This window comes from Siphateles boraxobius, unplaced genomic scaffold, assembly GCF_051911475.1.
Source record: "Siphateles boraxobius isolate OS27281-9 unplaced genomic scaffold, OSU_SipBor_1 15, whole genome shotgun sequence".
Classification (NCBI taxonomy): domain Eukaryota; kingdom Metazoa; phylum Chordata; class Actinopteri; order Cypriniformes; family Leuciscidae; genus Siphateles; species Siphateles boraxobius.
The window spans coordinates 1644102-1665000 of NW_027508755.1; the positions used below are offsets into that span (position 1 = coordinate 1644102).

Genomic DNA, 20899 nt, shown 5'->3' on the forward strand with positions numbered 1-20899 from the left:
TCCATACAGTGACTACCAGTAACATTTATTAAAATTTGGGAGCAAAAATGATTCAGACACTTTGAGCTGACGATGTTTTGCTGAAGTGTTTTTTCTTTAATTGCTAATGTGATCTTTTTACACCACAGACTGAACAGACTGAAGCATTGCTTGGTAATTGTTTGATCTAAACTGGTATTATCTAATTGTGTAGTTAAATTTAACAGCTGACAGATATTCAACATAATTCATCTGTGAGACAGTCTAACAGAAGGACGGAGCAGTGAAATATCAACTGATTTTCTAAACTACAGCGAATAAACTGTGGTAATGTAAAGAAATGTTGAAGGTGTCTGAATAAACTTTGGTTTGACTGTAAGTTTACCCCGTTCTCTCTGATATCACTGAAATCCCACGCTTACATCAGAAGCTGGCTGTATATATAAATGAACTAAATTAATAACTTTACAACAGAAATGAATCATCACTGAACTTACTTAAGCTGGACTGTGACGATATTTTCTTCTGGAAACAAACTTTGTTGCATTATTTTCCTGTTATCTCTGTCTTTATTGTGAAAAGCGCTATATAAATGAAGCTGATTGACCGGCAGAAAAGTGAGATGCGCTAGATGAGATGAACACAGTTAGCATGCAGCGAATCGCTCCTGTTTAACTAACATGTCAAATCCATCCTAATATGAAAATAACACCTCAGGAGGAAACCTCTCGGAGGACTTTGTGGAAGGCTTTGTGTGTGTAACGGTCTTATCCAGCGAGACTGCGCAGAAACACACGCGTTTCATGCCAAGCAGGCGTGGAGGAGCCCGGAGCACCGATGAGGAACATCTGTTTGAAGTCTGGGCAAAAAGAGGGCTGTTTTTGCATGCCGAGGATTGCATTACAAAGACATGTCTTGGAAGATAAACTGGGGCAATATCAGTGCACTGAAGAGAGAGAGAGAGAGAGAGAGAGAGAGAGAGAGAGAGAGAGAGAGAGAGAGAGAGAGAGAGAGAGAGCAGGCCTTTATTTCCCCACATCCTCTCTCTCTCTCTCTCTCGCTCTCTCTCTCTCTCTCTCACGAACACAGCGCTCGAGATGTGAGGGTTTATGAGGTGGGAGTAGATGTTCTTTGCAGGCGCTCTTAAGTCTGGAGGTCTGGGGTGGGCGAACACATTCCTTGTTGAAGTCAAAATTAAATCAAAATTGACCTTAGACACAGCTCACCCCAAAATGAAAATGTGTCACCCTCATGTCAAAGTTGGGGAGAAGTTTTCAAGAATGCTCATGCTGCACTTTTTCATGTCTGTCAAGCTTTTGTGCTTTATTTGGTCATTTATAGGGTTAGTATGAACATTACAGAAGTAAAATGGCTTGCAAATGCTATTTTTATTCTGTATAATCGTGTATATATAAGTATAGCCAATTTTATTCGCATAAGTTGGGGAGAAGTTTTCAAGAATGTTCATGCTGCACTTTTCCATGTCTGTCAAGCTTTTGTGCTTTATTTTGTCCTTTATAGGGTTATTATGAACTAGTATGAACATTACGGAATAACAGTGGCTTGCAAATGCAATTTTTATTCTGTATATAATTTTGGATATATAAGTAGAGCCAACTTTATCCACATAAAAAACTGTAAAACCCAATAAGTTAAGCTAACTCATTTCAATTGAGGACACAGATTACCTCAATTCAATTAAGTTTCTAAAAAACAATAGTTATGAGTACTCTGAACTTATTTTAATCGAGTCCACAAAAACAAGGATATTTCTTAATGCACAATTAAACTTTACACTGCATTCAAATACTTTATATAGCTAAAACTTCACTATATTGAGTAAAAACTGTAAAATTACAAACTTTAAATGAACTTTTAAGTGCTTATTGTTACTGCTAGCTCACAATATCACACATAAAGTCAAATCCTATAAGTTAAGCTCATTACATTTGAGGACACAGATTACTTTAATTAATTTAATTTTAGAAATAAAAGAAGTTAAGTGACTAATTAAGTGATGATTGAGCATTGGTGACGAACACAGGGGTATTATAAACATTACTGAAGTAAAATGGCTTGCAAATGCTATTTCTGTTCTTTATACAATCTTGGATATAAGTATAGACAACTTTAAACTCACAAACATACAGTATATACTCACGTGGTGCGATATATATTATATAGAATATCTCAACTGCTTGGTTGCTTGCCCTAGTGAAAAAAAGTGAAAAAAAAAAACCCTAGTTAAAAAACCCTATACCAAAATGTACTTAAAATACATTTATTTCATACTAAGTATACTACAAATCCATTAACACAGTATTTACTGACATATCGCTTGAGAATTACTGATATAAATATTATAATTACATTTTATTTGGAGTTCTTCTTTATTTCACAATGCACATTTAATAATATTAAGCCTAAAAGGTGTTTTAATATCACTATAAATAAGGATAGTATGATTTTATGTATAATATCAGTCATTAAATGCAAGATATTTAAAATGTATCTGAAGTATACTTGCAATAGGTCCACTTTAGCACAAGCAAATATACAAGTATATCTTTATTTGAATTTAAGCACTATTTCTGGATAACTAAAGTGCATTAAGAACAAAATTAGTTCTTCCAATTTAGCAGACTTTAAGTATATCAGTTTAGTAAACCAAAACTGCAATCGCAGGGTATTTATATTAAGTACATAAATATGTAAATGTAGTATACTTACCATTTACTAAAATGTATTTCAAATACATTTTAGTATATTTATTTTTTACTATGGTAAACTTATTATCACTTTAATCTGCTTCATACGATAACAAGGCATGAATATATTAAGATATTATAAACATTAACATCATGATTCCCGTGGGACTTGATTACATCTATTGAGATATGATCATTAGGCTATAATATTAAAGCTATAAAGGTGGATAAATGTTAATATGCTTTGAAAGAGATTGTTTTTGTTTGAACAAGCGCCACACGTCATTTTGGAGATGCTTTTTAAATGCTGAACTATTTTGCAACTTAAATTTGACATTCATGCCTGTTTACTTTCTTAATATATTGATTAAGAAAATCCCAGATATCTTCAACAAACAGCAAACCGTGTCCCTAATTGTAAGGCGTCTGTCTATGTTTGTCACGACACAATCTGACCACTAATCTATTGGACAAAAGGCATCTTTGGCATCGATGCCAACTCAGTGCAGCTGTTCCTCAGTAGTTTAACACACACTTCAGCCCAGGCCTCATCCCAACAACTGTCTGAGGAGCCCAGTGAAGGTCACCAGAGGATTTCAGGACAAAAGAGCGTTTTTTCACACACACACACACACACACACACACACACACACACACACACACACACACACACACACACACACACACACACACACACACACACACACACACACACACACACACACACACACACACACACACACAAACACACACACACGCAAGCACGCACACACACACACACACACACACACACACACACACACACACACACACAAACACACACACACACACACACACACACACACACACACACACACACACACACACACACACACACACACACACACACACACACACACACACACGCAAGCACGCACGCACACACACACACCAGGTTCAGAGACCCTCCAGGAGCTAATAATCAGATAATTAGCTCTCTCTGTCTGTCTTTTCCCTAACTCAAGGTCAAAGTGGCCTGTTATTATTGAGAAATCCCTCTGAAACGAGGACAGCATTCCTGGCCCAGGGCTCTGGCTCTTGAAGCCGGATCTCAGGGAATGTGTAAAATGTGCATATCAGTGACTCTGTGAGGAGACGTGGCGTTTTCCTGGCCCTTCAGGGGCCGTCGAACACACTTTGGGGTCCGAGTAACTTTACCTGCTCCTGGTATTCCAGCTCTCGGCTCATCAGCTTCTTCTCAACGGCATGCAGCTGTTTCTGAAGAGTCTCCACACGGCCCTGAAGAACCTGTGGGGAAATTGAGAATCAAGTGTTAGATAAAGTAGAGTTCAGATTAAAGGAAAGAAGCATCACTGTCAATAAAGCCGAGGATTTGGGGTGTAACGATACCCTCACGTCACGATTCGACACATATCACGATACGATATTATTGCGATACTCTATGATAACAAAAAGTGTTATCATGCTTAAAATGCTAAATTTGATGTTACATTGTGTGTGTGAATGAATAGTCTTGGACTCTGTGCTGGAAACCCAAAGCACAGGACAATAGAGACACCAGAATAAACATATTCATGATTCTGAAGCTGAAAACACAGAATTATTTTAGATGAATATGCTTGCACTCTTTCACTGACTAGATATATTTAAAATAATTTTTACTGGTAACATTTGGCATTATCAGGACCCACAAATATTGCATTATTATACACTATATTCAACCTTATATATAGTAGTTTATTGTAGTACTGACACTAAAACTCTGTAAACTTGAATTTTTTCACGCACAGTAATTTTTATTTTGGGTGAACTATCCACGAAACATATTGTTGCATTTTTGTATTGCAATATACTGTGACACGATATATTGTTACACCCCTACCAAGCATCGATCAGATCCATAGTGAAGGGTATATTACATCATAAACAGTTTGATCAGCCGACAGCCTATCGTTTAATTTTAAAAACCATTTAAAACCAAATCTGTCATTTATACTTCTAAAGAGCCAACCAGCAAAGTGTTCAGCAATCACAGTGGGAACTTGTGAAACACCAGATGTTTCTAGTACATCTGTACACTTCAGTTACGATTATCCACCATGAAAATTAGGAAAACGAGCAGGAAAGCAGTTGTTTGCCTAAAGGTCTGCTAAATCCAGTTAAGTCTGATTATATGAAAGCTGTTGCTCATCCTTAAAGAGCACATCCTGGAGACATGGAAACATTATTTTCATACTACACTCTATAAACTTCGGACATTACAATACTAAGCTACACAAACAGCTTGCTCACAGCTCATTATTAACATATGAACACCCACATTTGCATAGAAACACCTATTTATCATCCTGAAACCTGATGAAGGACAGTACGTGGAAATTAGCCGGAGGTCTTAAAGAGACAGAAGCAAAAACAGCTCGTTTAATTGTAAAAGGCAGGATGGAAAATGGTAGCAAAAGTTCCAGCATAACACAAGGCCTGACATTTTGTAATGCAATATAAATTGACCGATTGACTGCTAATCGATCCAGGGTCAAAAATTGATGCTATGCCAAAAAAACTAAACAAAAGTGAGTCGCTTTTTTAAGGAATTGCAACATAATACAGTGTTTAAATCCCACTGTAAGAGCGAAGAAGCCTTCATCCTGTGCTGATGTAATCAAAGAGAAACAACAGCTGTGTACGGTACCTCCGTGTCGATCATTCAACCCACAAACCATTCAAAACCTTTCCAGTGGACAAAAAACTCTCCATCACTCTTAAAGGATTATTTCACTTCAGAATGAAACTTTCCTGATAATTTATTCACTCCCACGTCATCCAAGATGTTCATGTCTCTCTTTCTTCAGTCACAAAGAAATTTTTAACCACAAATGCTCGTCTTGCACTAGCACTGCGATGCGACACACACTACGTAATCACGTTGAAAGGACACGCGTGACGAAGGATGAAGAACCGACCGAGTGTCTACAAAGCCAACGTGCAAAGAATAAAGCCGTTTATAAAATAAATAAATGAATAAATAAAAGGTAAAACAACGATGTCGCACGATTTTGAAGTTGGAGGAGAAAATGAGATTAAGTTTTTCCCGTACGTCAAGCGTGACCTTTCAACGTGATTATGTCATGTGTGAAGTCGTGGACGTGCAAGACGAGCATTTGTGGTTAAGAAGTATATAAATGTTTATTTTTTAATAAAATGGCGGATGGTTTGTCTAGATAAGACTCTTATTCCTCGTCTGGGGTCGGGACTTTGGAGCTGCACTGAAACTCACATTTGGACCTTCAAACCACTGGACCCCATTGAAGTCACTATATGGAGAAAAACCCTGGAAAGTTTTCCTCAAAAACCTTCATTTCTTTTCGACTGAAGAAAGAAAGACATGAACTTGGAGGACGTTGGGGAGAGTAAATTATCAGGACATTTTAATTCTGAAGTGAACTCCTCCTTTAAAATGTACGTCCGTCCCTTGCAGCTTCACTTACATCAGCATATGATGTAATGAAATCTCAAATGAAATATGGCATCTACCTAAGGTCCATCAGCAGGTTCATTTTGGACAGGCCAAAGGAAAAATTTAGGACGACAAAGTCATGACCTTCCACATCTAATAAAACACAACCCAAACAGCAACAGACCCCAGAACTGCTCCAGGGTTTGTGTGGTGATGTTTCCTGGAAGAGTGCTGACAGTCACGAGCCGAGTCTTTCATGTGGTTCCTAGCAGATTTACCAAACGCCGGGGTGGGGTGAGGGCCGAAAATATCTCTGTCTTTGTCATAAAAGGAGCCTGTCATCTGCGGCTCTCATTAATAAACAGCCTGAATGAGCCATTGTGGGTGATCCCTTTGTCCCGATGTTCTCCTGAAGAGTCCAGATGGGATAGAGGTCAAGCTGAGCATGAAGGTGAGGGAGGCCCGTAAAGACAAGCTCTTAAAGTGGGTGTGTTGCCCATTTCATTTGATCACACAGCACTCAATGGGCCACTTCACCACCAACCCTAAACGCCCTATCATACGCCAGGAGCGATGCATGTGTTTTTCTAGTTTCAGCCCGACGCAGTTTTCATTTTCACATCCTCTGCCACGTTGTTTAAATAGCAAATGCATTTGCGCCCATCTGTGTGCCAATGGGTATGTGCTGGTCTGAGAACCAGGTGTGTGTTCAGGCGCATTGATGGCGCTAGGGTTTGAAATGAACTTTTTCACTCAACAGCCAATTTGGCTACTAAATTTTTAAGCTACCGGCCATTCAGAACTTCAACTTCAATTTTTCTTTTTTTCTTTTCTAAAAACCCTCACATTTCAGCAAACATTTTAGTATATCTTCTCAAGGGACAATACTATAGAAATGAAACTTGGATATATTTTAGAGTAGTTTTTAGAGTAGACCAAATTTGTATGGTCCTGTCAAGCAGACAAAAACATGAACATGATGAATAGGACATGTGGCTTTGCATGGTTAAATGACGTAGAGCTATTATCACTTAGGGTACAGTACCATACAAATTTGTGTATCTTGTATTAGAGCAGTTAAAATATGTGCTTTGAGTACAATTCTCTCATACTGACTACTGGATGTTCAACATGGCACCTCATGGCAAATAACTCTCAAGGATTTGAGAATCAGAATTGTTTCTCTCCACAAAGTTGACCTAGGCTATAAGAAGGTTGGTAACACCCTGAAACTGAGTTACACTACAGGCCAGGGTCATACAGAGGTTTTCCAAGACGGGTTCCTCCTGTAACAGGAATCCTCGTGCTGTGCGTCAGGTGCAGAAGCTGGCTTCAAAAAGCAGACGCGTGATCGTGCCAGCATTGATTTAGAGGTTGCAGAAGAGGACGTGCTCAGACCTTACGCCTCACATTACAACAAGTCGGTTTGCTTGGCCGTCGTCCCAGAAGGAAGCCTCTTCTGAAGCTGGCTCACAAGAAAGCCTGTAAACAGTTTGCTGAAAGCAACCTGTCCAAGAGCATGAATTACTGAGACCATGTCCTGTGGCCTGATGAGACTAAGATGGTGTCCAGCATGTGTGGTGACACCCCAGTAACAAGTGAGGAGTAACAAGAACATTGTGTCTTCCCTACAGTGGAGCATGGTGGTGGTCATGATGGTCTGGGGCTGCATGAGTCCTGCTGGTACTGGGGAGCTGCGCTTCATTGATTCCAACATGTACTGTGACTTCTGAAGCAGAACATGATGCCCTTCCTTCAGAACCTGGGCCGAATAGCATGATGACGACCCCGAACACACCGCCAAGAGGACCACTGATGATTGAGTGGCCAAGTATGTCTGCAGACTTGAGCACCTGTGGTGATCCTCAAGCTAAAGGTGGAGAAGAACCATGTGACTAACATCCAGCAGCTCTGTGATGTCATTATGGAGGAGTGGAAGAGGATCCCAGCAATAACTCGTGCATCTCTGGTGAACGTCATGCCTAGGAGGATTAAGGCAGTGCTAGATAACAACGGTGCTCACACACAATATTGACACTTTGGGCACAGTTTTGACATGTTCACCTAGGCTGTACTCACTTTTGTTGCCAGCTTTTTTGACAATAATGGCTGTGTGTTGAGTTATTTTCAGAGGACAGTAAATATATCCTGCATACAAGTTTCATTTCTATAGTATTGTCCCTTGAGAAGATATACTAAAATGTTTGCTGAAATTCGAGGGGTGTACTCACTTTTGTGAGATACTATATATATATTATAAAATTTGGATTTCATACATTCATTTCTTATTCAAACAAAATCCTGTCATCCAGCATCTCCTCTCTTCCTCTTTCATCCTTTTCACCATAAATGTGTTTTAGGTGGACAGATCAATACAGTACAAAGAACATAAAAAATGTAGGATGTTGAAAAATAAGTATTTTCTGTTAAACAAATGCTTTTTAATCTTCACTATTGCTTCAATATAAATAAACAAGCACACCGTTATTTATTGTGTAGTGATGTGTGTGTGTGTGTGTGTGTTCAAGTAAGCCAGATATGAGCAGATTCTGTGCAATACACTGTATTTAATATATCAGACACACACTAAGTGCACTTGAGCCGTGCACTTTAGACCACGATCCTTAAGATAGGGCCCTAAAGGCTCGTTAACACAAAGAACAATAACTATAACTATATTTACATCCACACCAACGAATGATAACGGTATTTTTATTCTAATCTTGTTTTAAATTCGAGTGGATTCTGATTGGCTGTCGGTATTTTATCGTTCGTAAAAAAATCGTTCTGAATGTGATCCCAACGATATGGTTCCTGATATCGCTACAGCTGTGGTGTGAACTCTGCTATGCTTTAAAATGGAGAACGATTTTCAGAACCATATCTTTATCGTTATCTTTATAGTTATCGTCCTTGGTGTGAACTTGCCTTCAGTCTCCAGGACTCCCGATCTGCACTTGATCTGGGATACACCTTGTGTTTTCCCATCGAACCCCTCCAAAGGGGCCGAGGGAAGCGTCGCAGCCTCACAGCTGTTGTTCCTCTCTGCGTGAACGTGTGATTTTCTATGGTGAATCTCTCCAAACAGGGTCCAGATGGCCAGAGCGATACGCTCTTTATCAGCCGGCCAGCGCGGGATCAATCTAAACAACCGGCAAACGTGGAACATTTGATTTCCCGGGGGCGAGAGACAGCCATGGCCCTGGCCTTTATTCTCTCACTTTCTTGTCTTGGTTTTCTTCAACAGCTGTTTATCCCCATAGATTACCAAAACACACACACATACACAGCTAATACGCCGTTCACACACGTACAGACCTGCGTAGATGCTCACTCACACTCACAGCGAGACCTGAGTCATTTTTCTTGGGTGGTCCACCTCGAACGATAAGGCAAGTATGTTTCCCTCGGGTAAAGGCAACAGAAAAGAGAAAAGAGAGAGGGCCTCTTTTAAACTGCATCCCATGTTTTGTTAGCACTAGCCGGCTATTCATGTGGAATTTCTATTTGTAGTGTTCTGCTTTAAAAAGTTTTCCAAGCGTCAGATTAAAGAGATCCGCTAATGACGACAAGCCAGGGCACTTTAAACCTACAGAAGTGCAGTTCTGGCCCAGAGGGCTGGTGTGTGTGTGTGTGTGTGTGTGTGTGTGAGAGAGAAAGGCTAAATTACAGACGCTCTTCCCTTCTCTCTGTCTTCCAGCTGTGCATATGTGAGGCTCACGATGACAGCGGGAATGTGGATGTGGTGGATATACAATGTCTTCAACCTGACTATTGAACGATGGATGTGAGGACGAGTTTTGCTTGCAACAACTGCTTATTTATTAAGAGCAGATATTCATTTGACGTTTATCAAGTCGACATGAAATTAAAATTAACTATGTACCTTCTTAATAAAAGTTCTGGTCTTACTGGGAATCATTCACCCATGCATGTTACTCTGAAGATAGAAAAAAACGTTTATAAATAAGGATAATTGACGTTGAATTATTAGAAAATAATAATAATAAGTATGTGCTTTCCATTGAATCATTTGAAAATTAATTTGTAATTAATAACTACCTTAAACATGCGTTTCCCTGAAAATATTTACGCTCGTCAACCAATCAGATTCAAGCATTCAATAGTCCTGTAGTATAATCTCTGGTGACACTTTAGTTTAGGGTCTCACTAGTTGCTTATTAGCGTACATATTACTAGGAAATTGGTTGTTTATTAAAACACATATTAATGCCATATTCTACATCCCTTAATCCACCCAATACCTAAACTTAAAAACTACCTTACTAACTATTAATAAGCAGTAATTGGGAATTTATTGAGGGAAAAGTCATAGTTAATAGTGAGAAATGGACCCTAATCTAAAGTGTGACCCATTTTTATTTATTCTTTATTCTCTTGACAGGACTTTTCTTTTCTATTGATGTAACAAATGTTATAGGGTAGGGAAAAATACATACAATTTTAAACAAATATAATAACCAACTAGAATTTAATATTCTATGAAGAAAATGTGAGCATTGTTGGCCTGTGCAAAATTTCCTGCTCTGATATGTGTTGTGGATGGTTGCCAGGGTGTTGCTATGCTGCAGTGTGGTTGCTAGGGTGTTTGCTCAGTCGTTGCTATGCACCTTCAAATTCTTCAGTCTTCTGTGGGGGTTTTTTCACTCGTTTGCAGAGGGGAAAAAACAGAAGAAGGTAAGAAAGCGAGACATATTGTTCTGGCAGCGGCCCTGTGACTCTTTATGAGGCAGATATTGGGTTTGTAAAAGCAGTGTTTGAGCTTTTATTTCCTCTCTGCTTTTGTGTTTTGTGGTTCTGACACAGTGACTGCTGCTTTCAAACCATCACAGTTCAATACAATCCCACACTCTTCCGTGCCAAGAGCTGAGCATGCCAACCCGTCCTTCACAAATCCTTCAGCAAACTACAGACACACAAAGCAGCTTGTGGGAGAGGAAAGCTCCAGTGCAGTGTGTGGCGTAATTAAAACAGACCTGACGCTTCAAGTCTTTTTGAGCACAGGAAACGGAAATATGAAAGCAAACTACTGTGTTTAACAGTAACAGATACTACATCTGAAAGAGAAAAGACAGGTTTTTCCATTGCTGTTGTTGCTATTGCTCACACTAAAAGCTGCAGCGTGGATATTCTGATGAAAATTAAATAGAAAATCATATTACTGAATCAGTGATTCACTAAGGCAAGCTTACAATAATGATGTCAGGTCGGATTTGGATCAGGTTTATATGAGGTAAAGACAATACTGGCGACAGATATGCTACTTGTAAACTACATATATTTTTTTTCAAAAAAGGCTGCATTTATTTGATTAAAAATACAAAAAAAACATTTAAAGTTTTAAATTGTAATAATATTTCACAATATTACTACAATTTAAAACTTTAATTAAAGCTTTTTCTATGTGAATATATAGTAAAGTGTAATTTATTCCTGTGATCAAAGCTGAATTTTCAGCATCATTACACCAGTCTTCAGTATCACATGATCCTTCAGAAATCAGTATAATATGATGAGTTGATACTCAAGAAACATGTATTATTATTATCAATGTTGAAAACAGTTTGATGAATAGAAAGTTCAAAAGAACAGCATTTATCTGAAATAGAAGCTTTTGTCACATTAAACACTACTGTTCAAAAGTTTGGGGTCAGTAAGAATTTAATTTAATTTTTTGGGGGAAATAAATAAAATAAATCAATACTTTTATCCATCAAGGATGAATTAAATTGATCAAAAGTTACAGGAAAATACATTTAAAAGGTTAAAAAAGATTGTATTTCAGATAAATGCTGTTCTTTTTTGCTGAATCCTGAAATTTTTTTTTACACAACTGTTTTCAACATTGATAATAATCATAAATGTTTCTTGAGCATCAAATCATCATATCAGAATGATTTCTGAAGGATCATGTGACACTGAAGACTGGAGTAATGATGCTGAAAATTCAGCTTTGATCACAGGAATAAATTACATTTTACAATATATTAAAATAGAAAACTGTTATTTTTAAATTATCATAATATTTAACAATATTACTGTTTTGTTTGTATTTTTAATAAGATAAATGGAGCCTTGGTGAGCAGAAGAGACTTTAAAAAATCTTAAAATCTTACACTAAAGAAAATAGCAATCCTGTAAAATATTATTACAATTTAAAGTAGAAAACCGTTCTTTTAAAAATGTAATTTATTCCTGTTATGCAAAGCTTTTTTTTGTAAGCATCATTACTTCAGTCTTCAGTGTCACATGAGCCTTCAGAAATAGTTCTAATATTCTACTATAATAAATGAAATCTGTTTCATAACTGAAAAGTTATCAAATCTCTTTAAAACAGCTTGGCTCATATGTTGACCTTTATGACCCTTTTTTTTTGGATCTTCTAGGCTTTGTCTAGGGACAGAACTATTCAGGTTTCATTACAAATATCTCATTTGTGTTTAAAAGATTAACCAAAGTCTTTTAGTTTTGGAACAACATGAGGATGAATAAATGATGACAGATTTTTTTATTTTTGGGGAACTATCCCATTTAGGACATTGTTTATCATGTACAGTAGGAGAACATCAGATATTCCATGAAAGGATCAGCTTGGACACTCTTCACCTTACATTTTTTATTTTAAATATGATCACTTTTTAATGACACATTGTACATATTTATGTATGATTGTTTGACTTCTGATGTGTTTGATTATTTTTCTTTCACAGCAAAATCTCCAGAGTTAAATTAACACTACTCTGTGTTTATATGAGTCCACACTCAGAGTGTTATGAGTAACACTGAAGCAGTGTTAAAGTTAATGCGATAATCAAGTCATTAATTGAGTGATGATTGAGCATTATTGAAGACACCTGATGTTAACAAGCAGAATCACTGAAGGAGAAAATCACAAACATGAAGTCACCATTATGGTAATCAGTGTGTGCTTTAGTTGGGCTCTTGACCCTTAAATTATTAACTTTAGATTTTGTTTGGCTGCTGTAACGGAGTTAGAACAGTTAGATGAACAAAGAGAAAGATGATCTGATGGTGATGGTTGTGTTTTATCATTATCATATTTTTTTTGCCTGAATCACTGTACTCATTTAGAGCCTATTTTTTGAGTTAGGATTACTCTATTGATTATAGCAGCACTGTCCTTGTACAGCATTACTCCAAATGAATTTTTAAAAATTGTTCTGATAAAAATTTTTATTTAGACACAAAGACATCAAGAATCAGCCTGTGAATCTCAAAAATTGTGACAATTATAAAGTATGTTGCAGTGCATTCTGGGTACCATAAATAAAAACTTATTCATGGCTCCTATCATGCATTGCTGCATGAATAAATTAGGATCTGAAGTGTCTTAGTAATTTCCTTTATTCTTACTATTTTATTTTATTTCTGCTGTTTTTATGTGACTTTTTAGTAGCTTGTTTTCTAATGTTCAGAGTTGATCTGTTTATCTGAATATCCAGTTTGTCACTATTACTGAGATTCATACGATGATTCTTGATGTCTGTGTGTGCCTACATTTTGTATCAGAAAAAAATTAAGAAATCCTTTGAATTACATTGAAAATGCTTGTAATGCCCTACATCTAATGTTAATAATATAAGGGTCAAGAACCCAACTAAAGGAAACACATTTGTGAATTAAAATTTGTGATTTTCTCCTTCAGTGATTCTGCTTGTTAACATCAGGTGTTCATCAATAATGCTCAATCAATCACTTAATTATCACATTAACTTTAACACTTCTTCAGTGTTACTTATAACACTCTGAGTGTGCACTATATAAACTCTGACAAGTGTTAATTTAACTCTGAGGATTTTGCTGTGTAACAAAGTTTCTGGCTACTCACATTTTCTTCAGATAATATTTCCTTATATTTTGTTTTTCTTGTTATAAATGCGAGACAGGAATGCACACATAGGAGTGTGTGTGGACGAGTGCAGAACAGGAGTGTGTGAGGACGAGGGCAGAACAGGAGTGTGTGAGGACGAGGGCAGAACAGGAGTGTGTGAGGATGAGGGCAGAACAGGAGTGTGTGAGGACGAGGGCAGAACAGGAGTGTGTGAGGACGAGGGCTGAACAGGAGTGTGTGAGTTGCACTTTTGAGGCTTGCCTTTCTCACACAGGCCACTGGCACGTTATCACACACTGCTTCCTGTGATACGAGGTTCAAAGGGTTCTGGGAATCTGCCCCGTCCCACATACACTCATTCATCAGATACCCTATTCCCAGACACACACACACACACACACACACACACACACACACACACACACACACACACACACACACACACACACACACACACACACACACACACACACACACACACACACACACACACACACACACACACACACACACACACACACACACACACACAGAACTCAGAGGTCATGTCAGGGTCAGAGAGAGAACGAGTGAACAGCAGAACACATTTCTTACACACACTGTGCTTGAACTTGAACACACAGAATAAATTAAATTACAGTTCCGCCCAACATGAAGTTTCTGTCATCAATTACTCAGCCTTATGCTTATGATTGTTTGCTTTTCTTTTGCAGAACACAAAATAAGATCTGTTTTTTCGTTAACTACTATGTACTAACTTTTACACATACAATACAACATCAACAGAATGCATGGTAATTAAAGACACCTATGACCAAAAATTTACCAAAATTCAAAGTACACATTGTGTTGATGTTGTGTTGCAAAGCACTTGTGCTGCTATTGAGGAGGATACGGGTAAAGTTAGGACAGGTTTGGAGGTATGAGTAGGTTTAAGGTTGGGTTGAGGTGTAAGGAAAAGGTCAACGTTGTAATAATAGACAAAAATTAATTAGAGAGATAATTACATGACTGTATTTTAAACGTAAGTACAATGTAAAAACATGCATGTACACAATAAGTGCATTGTATTAAATGATTAGTTTAAATGTTATTACATAGTTGTTAAAGTCACTTAAAATAAAGTCGGACCCATTTCCTGATGCAAGTGAGTAAACACTAATATAAAAGAGACCGACATATGTTTTGAGTTGCACAAAAGAAAAAAAACGCTTTGCTCAAAAAAGTGATAGAATACATTTTCCGAAAAAGGTTTGGAGATTCATTCATGTTCAGAGCACAAATGGAGTGACTCAAGCATAATACTGAGTATGAGCAATAGTAATAGCGTTAGCAAACACCACTAACTACAGCTTTTTTGGTTGAAACTATTAGCCTGGCAAACGCCAGACCCAATTCTCATTGAGACTTGGGTCTGGGAACCACATGTACATTTTCTCATATTTGAGGCGTGGTTTGCGAATGCCCGGCGCCGTTTATTTATTGGGTGCTAAGAATGTCTATCAAATGCGCCTGTACGTAGCTCATAGCCAATCGTTTCAATTATACCAGATGACGTATATAGAGCGACAGAAATTAGACAAGGAAGAAGACGATGGGTAAGATATTTTTGTGTAAACAATGACGTTCAGCGACTATTGCCGTTTGTGCAAAAGCTGCTCTTTTTTCAAAATAAACTTGCATTCTAAACTACTTAGAACAATATCTAAGGCTGCATCAAAAGGTAGCTTCGCGTCTGCTGCCATGTTGATTCCATAGAAATAAACAAACTGCTTCGGTGTGTCGCATAGATGTCGTCATCGTCTTGCTGCTCCCTCCCCATTCTGTAAATGGTTCCCTAGATGAGGCGAAAATCTGGACCATGGTATCCATACTGCCTTTCAGCGTGAATAAAATCGCGCTGCGGGAAGGCAGCATGTGGAAACCCAGTAGGGCTGCAACAACTAATCGATAAAATCGATTATAATCGATTATGAAAATCGTTGTCAACGAATGTCATTATCGATTAGTTGGTCTGCTTACGTCACGGGGAGCGTTTACTGGTACGCACACGCACGCAAGGTCTCTCTCCCTCAGGCGCTCTGCCGAGCGCGCGCGCTACACGGTTTGGAGCAGTCTCTTCTGTCTCGCATGCGCGCTCTTGCTTGCGCGCTCTAGATTTTCGAGCATTAGTTTGAACTAATTTGCGGGCATCAGGGAGCCGCAATCAATATGCGGGAGACTCCCGGGACTTCCGGGATGTCTGTATTTTGTCTCGAGCATCAGGTTGTGCAATCAGTTCGCTCGCAACGTAAGTGATGGATTAAAATAGCGCTACCGCAGAAATAGGTTAAATTAAAACGGTGTTTACAAAGTGAAGCATTAAATACAAAGGCAGTTAATAACAGCAGCAGTAAAATATTGTTTTTTAGTCACTGTACTCAGTGGTTTTCAGCGAATGCTTGTGCACTAATGCATAATTTCTCCTGTCCTTTACTCAAGCCTGTTAGCTTGCTGGGTAACGTTACCTCCATTCCGTTCTCTTTTTATAGCATTTGTCTACTAAGTTTTAATTGTTTTTCAAACGCGATCTACTGCGGCTCTACATTCACACAATTGTTTCCAGTCTTTCTATATTTAATCAATTTATCCTTATATTATATTCTTTTATATATTATATATATAATATATATTATATTCTTTATCCTTATATTCCTTATATATAATTAATTTTAAATAAAAATTAAATGAATTATATATTTTAGATGTTTTTAGTTTGTTTTTAGTTCAGATATTCACATCTGAACAACATGTCTGTGTAAATTTGTTTTAACAAAAATTGTGTTAAAACATAATATGTTGGATATCATTTATTTTAACAATAATCATGTTTGTCAACTTGCCATCAGCAATTATCATTAAAAACAATACAAATATTGATATTAGTAAAACTCAATGTGTGGCTTTTGCACTTTTTAAAGTACACTTTTACACATAAATACCCTGATTTACGGTTTTATTTAGTTATAATAAAAAAAAATCTAATTTAATTTCTATCCGATTAATCGATTAATCGAAAAAATAATCGTCCGATTAATCGATTATCAAAATAATCGTTAGTTGCAGCCCTAAAACCCAGACTATGAAACTATAGTGATTATGCTCAATTTTGAAAGGGTAATGAATTGCAGCTATAATGAAGAGCAGATTTAAATGATTGTGCCGCAGAAAGTAGTGCAGTGTGAGTCGGCACTGATATAACTGTGCACACGACGTCTGTGTACCGTGACACGGAGATCAAATGCAAGTGTATAATGTTTTTCACAATATACATAGTTTCAAAGCAGCTTTGCATGACGTTGATGTTTAGAATATCGCATAAAACGGTTATTCCTTTATTCACGACAAAACACGATTATAACCGCTTCACCCAACGGTTCTATGTATCACTACACAACACCCCTAGCAACCACTCTTAGCAACGTAAACATATGTTTGTTCTCATTGATATTGTTCATGGAAGCTTATATAGTATTGAGAGTTTGAGTAAGCGAGTGTATCTGCATTTACAGTAGATATAGCTGTATAGATTTAACACACAAAATACTGCGCCGTTGACTTTAGACCAGGTTTCAGTTGGTCAATGGCTCAGTCTTTCAGTTCCTCAAAATAGCAACGCTCCAACAATGTGCCTGAACACACACCTGGTTTTCGGACCAGCAGCCCATGGGCACACAGATGGGCGCAAATCCATTTGCTATTTAAACAACGTGGTGCAGGACATGAAAATGAAAACTGTGTCGAGCTGATACTAGCAAAACACACTTGTGTCGCGCCTGGTGTATGATAAGGCCCAATGAATCAATAAAAGAACACCATTCTGGATCAGATAAACAGGCTAGTAAACATAAAGCTGACTGTGACGACAAACACATCTTCGTGTGCTGCTCCTGTAGAAGGTTATAAATAGAGAAGTCTTCATCAGAATGACACGTGCCACATGCGGCCCGGATGTGTGTGAGGCGTGTCTCATGCTGTGTGAGTGATGTCAGAGCAGGAGACCAGCGTGGCAGTGACCCGTGGAGAAGGAGGCGCTGATCAAAGTGCTGCGGTTTGACACTGAGGTGGGGAACTATTGTTGATGTCGCAGCCAAGCTTAAACAGCAGCTGTGCGTGATGGGGCTGCTGGGTTTAAAGGGATAGTTCACCCAAAAATGAGAATTAGCCCATGATTTACTCACCCTCAAGTCATCCTAGGTGTATATGACATTCGCCGTCAGTCAACTTGCGTAGGCCGTCTGCTAGTTATTTTACTCGATAAAGTTTTAAATATGGATTTTTTTCTAACACAAACACATCGCTTCACTTCAAAAGGCCTTTTTTAACCAGCAGAGCCTGTGGAGCACTTTAGTGATGGATAGATGCACTTTTATGATGGACAGATGCACTTTTATGATGATAGATGCACTTTTATGATGGACAGATGCACTTTAGTGATGGATAGATGCACTTTTATGATGATGGATGCACTTCTATGATGGATAGATGCACTTTTATGATGGATAGATGCACTTTTATGATGGACAGATGCACTTTTATGATGGACAGATGCACTTTTATGATGGACAGATGCACTTTTATGATGATAGATGCACTTTTATGATGATAGATGCACTTCTATGATGGATAGATGCACTTTTATGATGGATAGATGCACTTTTATGATGGACAGATGCACTTTTATGATGAATAGATGCACTTTTATGATGGACAGATGCACTTTTATGATGATAGATGCACTTTTATGATGATAGATGCACTTTTATGAAGATAGATGCACTTTTATGATGGATAGATGCACTTTTATGATGGATAGATGCACTTTTATGATGATAGATGCACTTTTATGATGATAGATGCACTTTTATGATGATAGATGCACTTTTATGATGGACAGATGCACTTTTATGATGATAGATGCACTTTTATGATGATAGATGCACTTTTATGAAGATAGATGCACTTTTATGATGGATAGATGCACTTTTATGATGGATAGATGCACTTTTATGATGGATAGATGCACTTTTATGATGATAGATGCACTTTTATGATGGACAGATGCACTTTTATGATGATAGATGCACTTTTATGATGATAGATGCACTTTTATGATGGACAGATGCACTTTTATGATGATAGATGCACTTTTATGATGATAGATGCACTTTTATGAAGATAGATGCACTTTTATGATGGATAGATGCTCTTTTATGATGGACAGATGCACTTTTATGATGGACAGATGCACTTTTATGATGGATAGATGCACTTTTATGATGGATAGATGCACTTTTATGATGGACAGATGCACTTTTATGATGGACAGATGCACTTTTATGATGATAGATGCACTTTTATGATGATAGATGCACTTTTATGATGATAGATGCACTTTTATGAAGATAGATGCACTTTTATGATGGATAGATGCACTTTTATGATGGATAGATGCACTTTTATGATGGACAGATGCACTTTTATGATGGATAGATGCACTTTTATGATGAATAGATGCACTTTTATGATGGACAGATGCACTTTTATGATGGATAGATGCACTTTTATGATGATAGATGCACTTTTATGATGATAGATGCACTTTTATGATGATAGATGCACTTTTATGAAGATAGATGCACTTTTATGATGGATAGATGCACTTTTATGATGGATAGATGCACTTTTATGATGGATAGATGCACTTTTATGATGATAGATGCACTTTTATGATGAATAGATGCACTTTTATGATGGACAGATGCACTTTTATGATGGATAGATGCACTTTTATGATGATAGATGCACTTTTATGAAGATAGATGCACTTTTATGATGGATAGATGCACTTTTATGATGGACAGATGCACTTTTATGATGATAGATGCACTTTTATGATGGATAGATGCACTTTTATGATGGATAGATGCACTTTTATGATGGACAGATGCACTTTTATGATGAATAGATGCACTTTTATGATGGACAGATGCACTTTTATGATGGATAGATGCACTTTTATGATGATAGATGCACTTTTATGATGATAGATGCACTTTTATGAAGATAGATGCACTTTTATGATGGATAGATGCACTTTTATGATGATAGATGCACTTTTATGATGAATAGATGCACTTTTATGATGGACAGATGCACTTTTATGATGGATAGATGCACTTTTATGATGATAGATTCACTTTTATGAAGATAGATGCACTTTTATGATGGATAGATGCACTTTTATGATGGATAGATGCACTTTTATGATGGACAGATGCACTTTTATGATGATAGATGCACTTTTATGATGATAGATGCACTTTTATGATGATAGATGCACTTTTATGATGGATAGATGCACTTTTATGATGGATAGATGCACTTTTATGATGATAGATGCACTTTTATGATGGATAGATGCACTTTTATGATGATAGATGCACTTTTATGATGATAGATGCACTTTTATGATGGATAGATGCACTTTTATGATGGATAGATGCACTTTTATGATGGATATATGCAGTTTTATGAAGATAGATGCACTTTTATGATGGATAGATGCACTTTTATGATGGACAGATGCACTTTTATGATGGATATATGCAGTTTTATGAAGATAGATGCACTTTTATGATGGATAGATGCACTTTTATGATGGATAGATGCACTTTTATGATGGATATATGCAGTTTTATGAAGATAGATGCACTTTTATGAAGATAGATGCACTTTTATGATGGATAGATGCACTTTTATGATGACAGATGCACTTTTATGATGGATATATGCAGTTTTATGAAGATAGATGCACTTTTATGATGGATAGATGCACTTTTATGA

The 20899-nt window shown here is 37.3% G+C and overlaps 1 protein-coding gene across 3 annotated transcripts in view; it reads right to left on the reverse strand.

The window, feature by feature from the left end:
* cep112 (centrosomal protein 112) overlaps positions 1-20899 on the reverse strand; it is a 207319-nt gene that overhangs the window by 16616 nt on the left and 169804 nt on the right. For all 3 annotated transcript variants that reach the window (XM_077230618.1, XM_077230619.1, XM_077230620.1), the window contains one exon: positions 3885-3974. In XM_077230618.1, coding sequence (XP_077086733.1) covers positions 3885-3974 — 90 coding nt within the window. The remainder of the gene's footprint in view (positions 1-3884; positions 3975-20899) is intronic.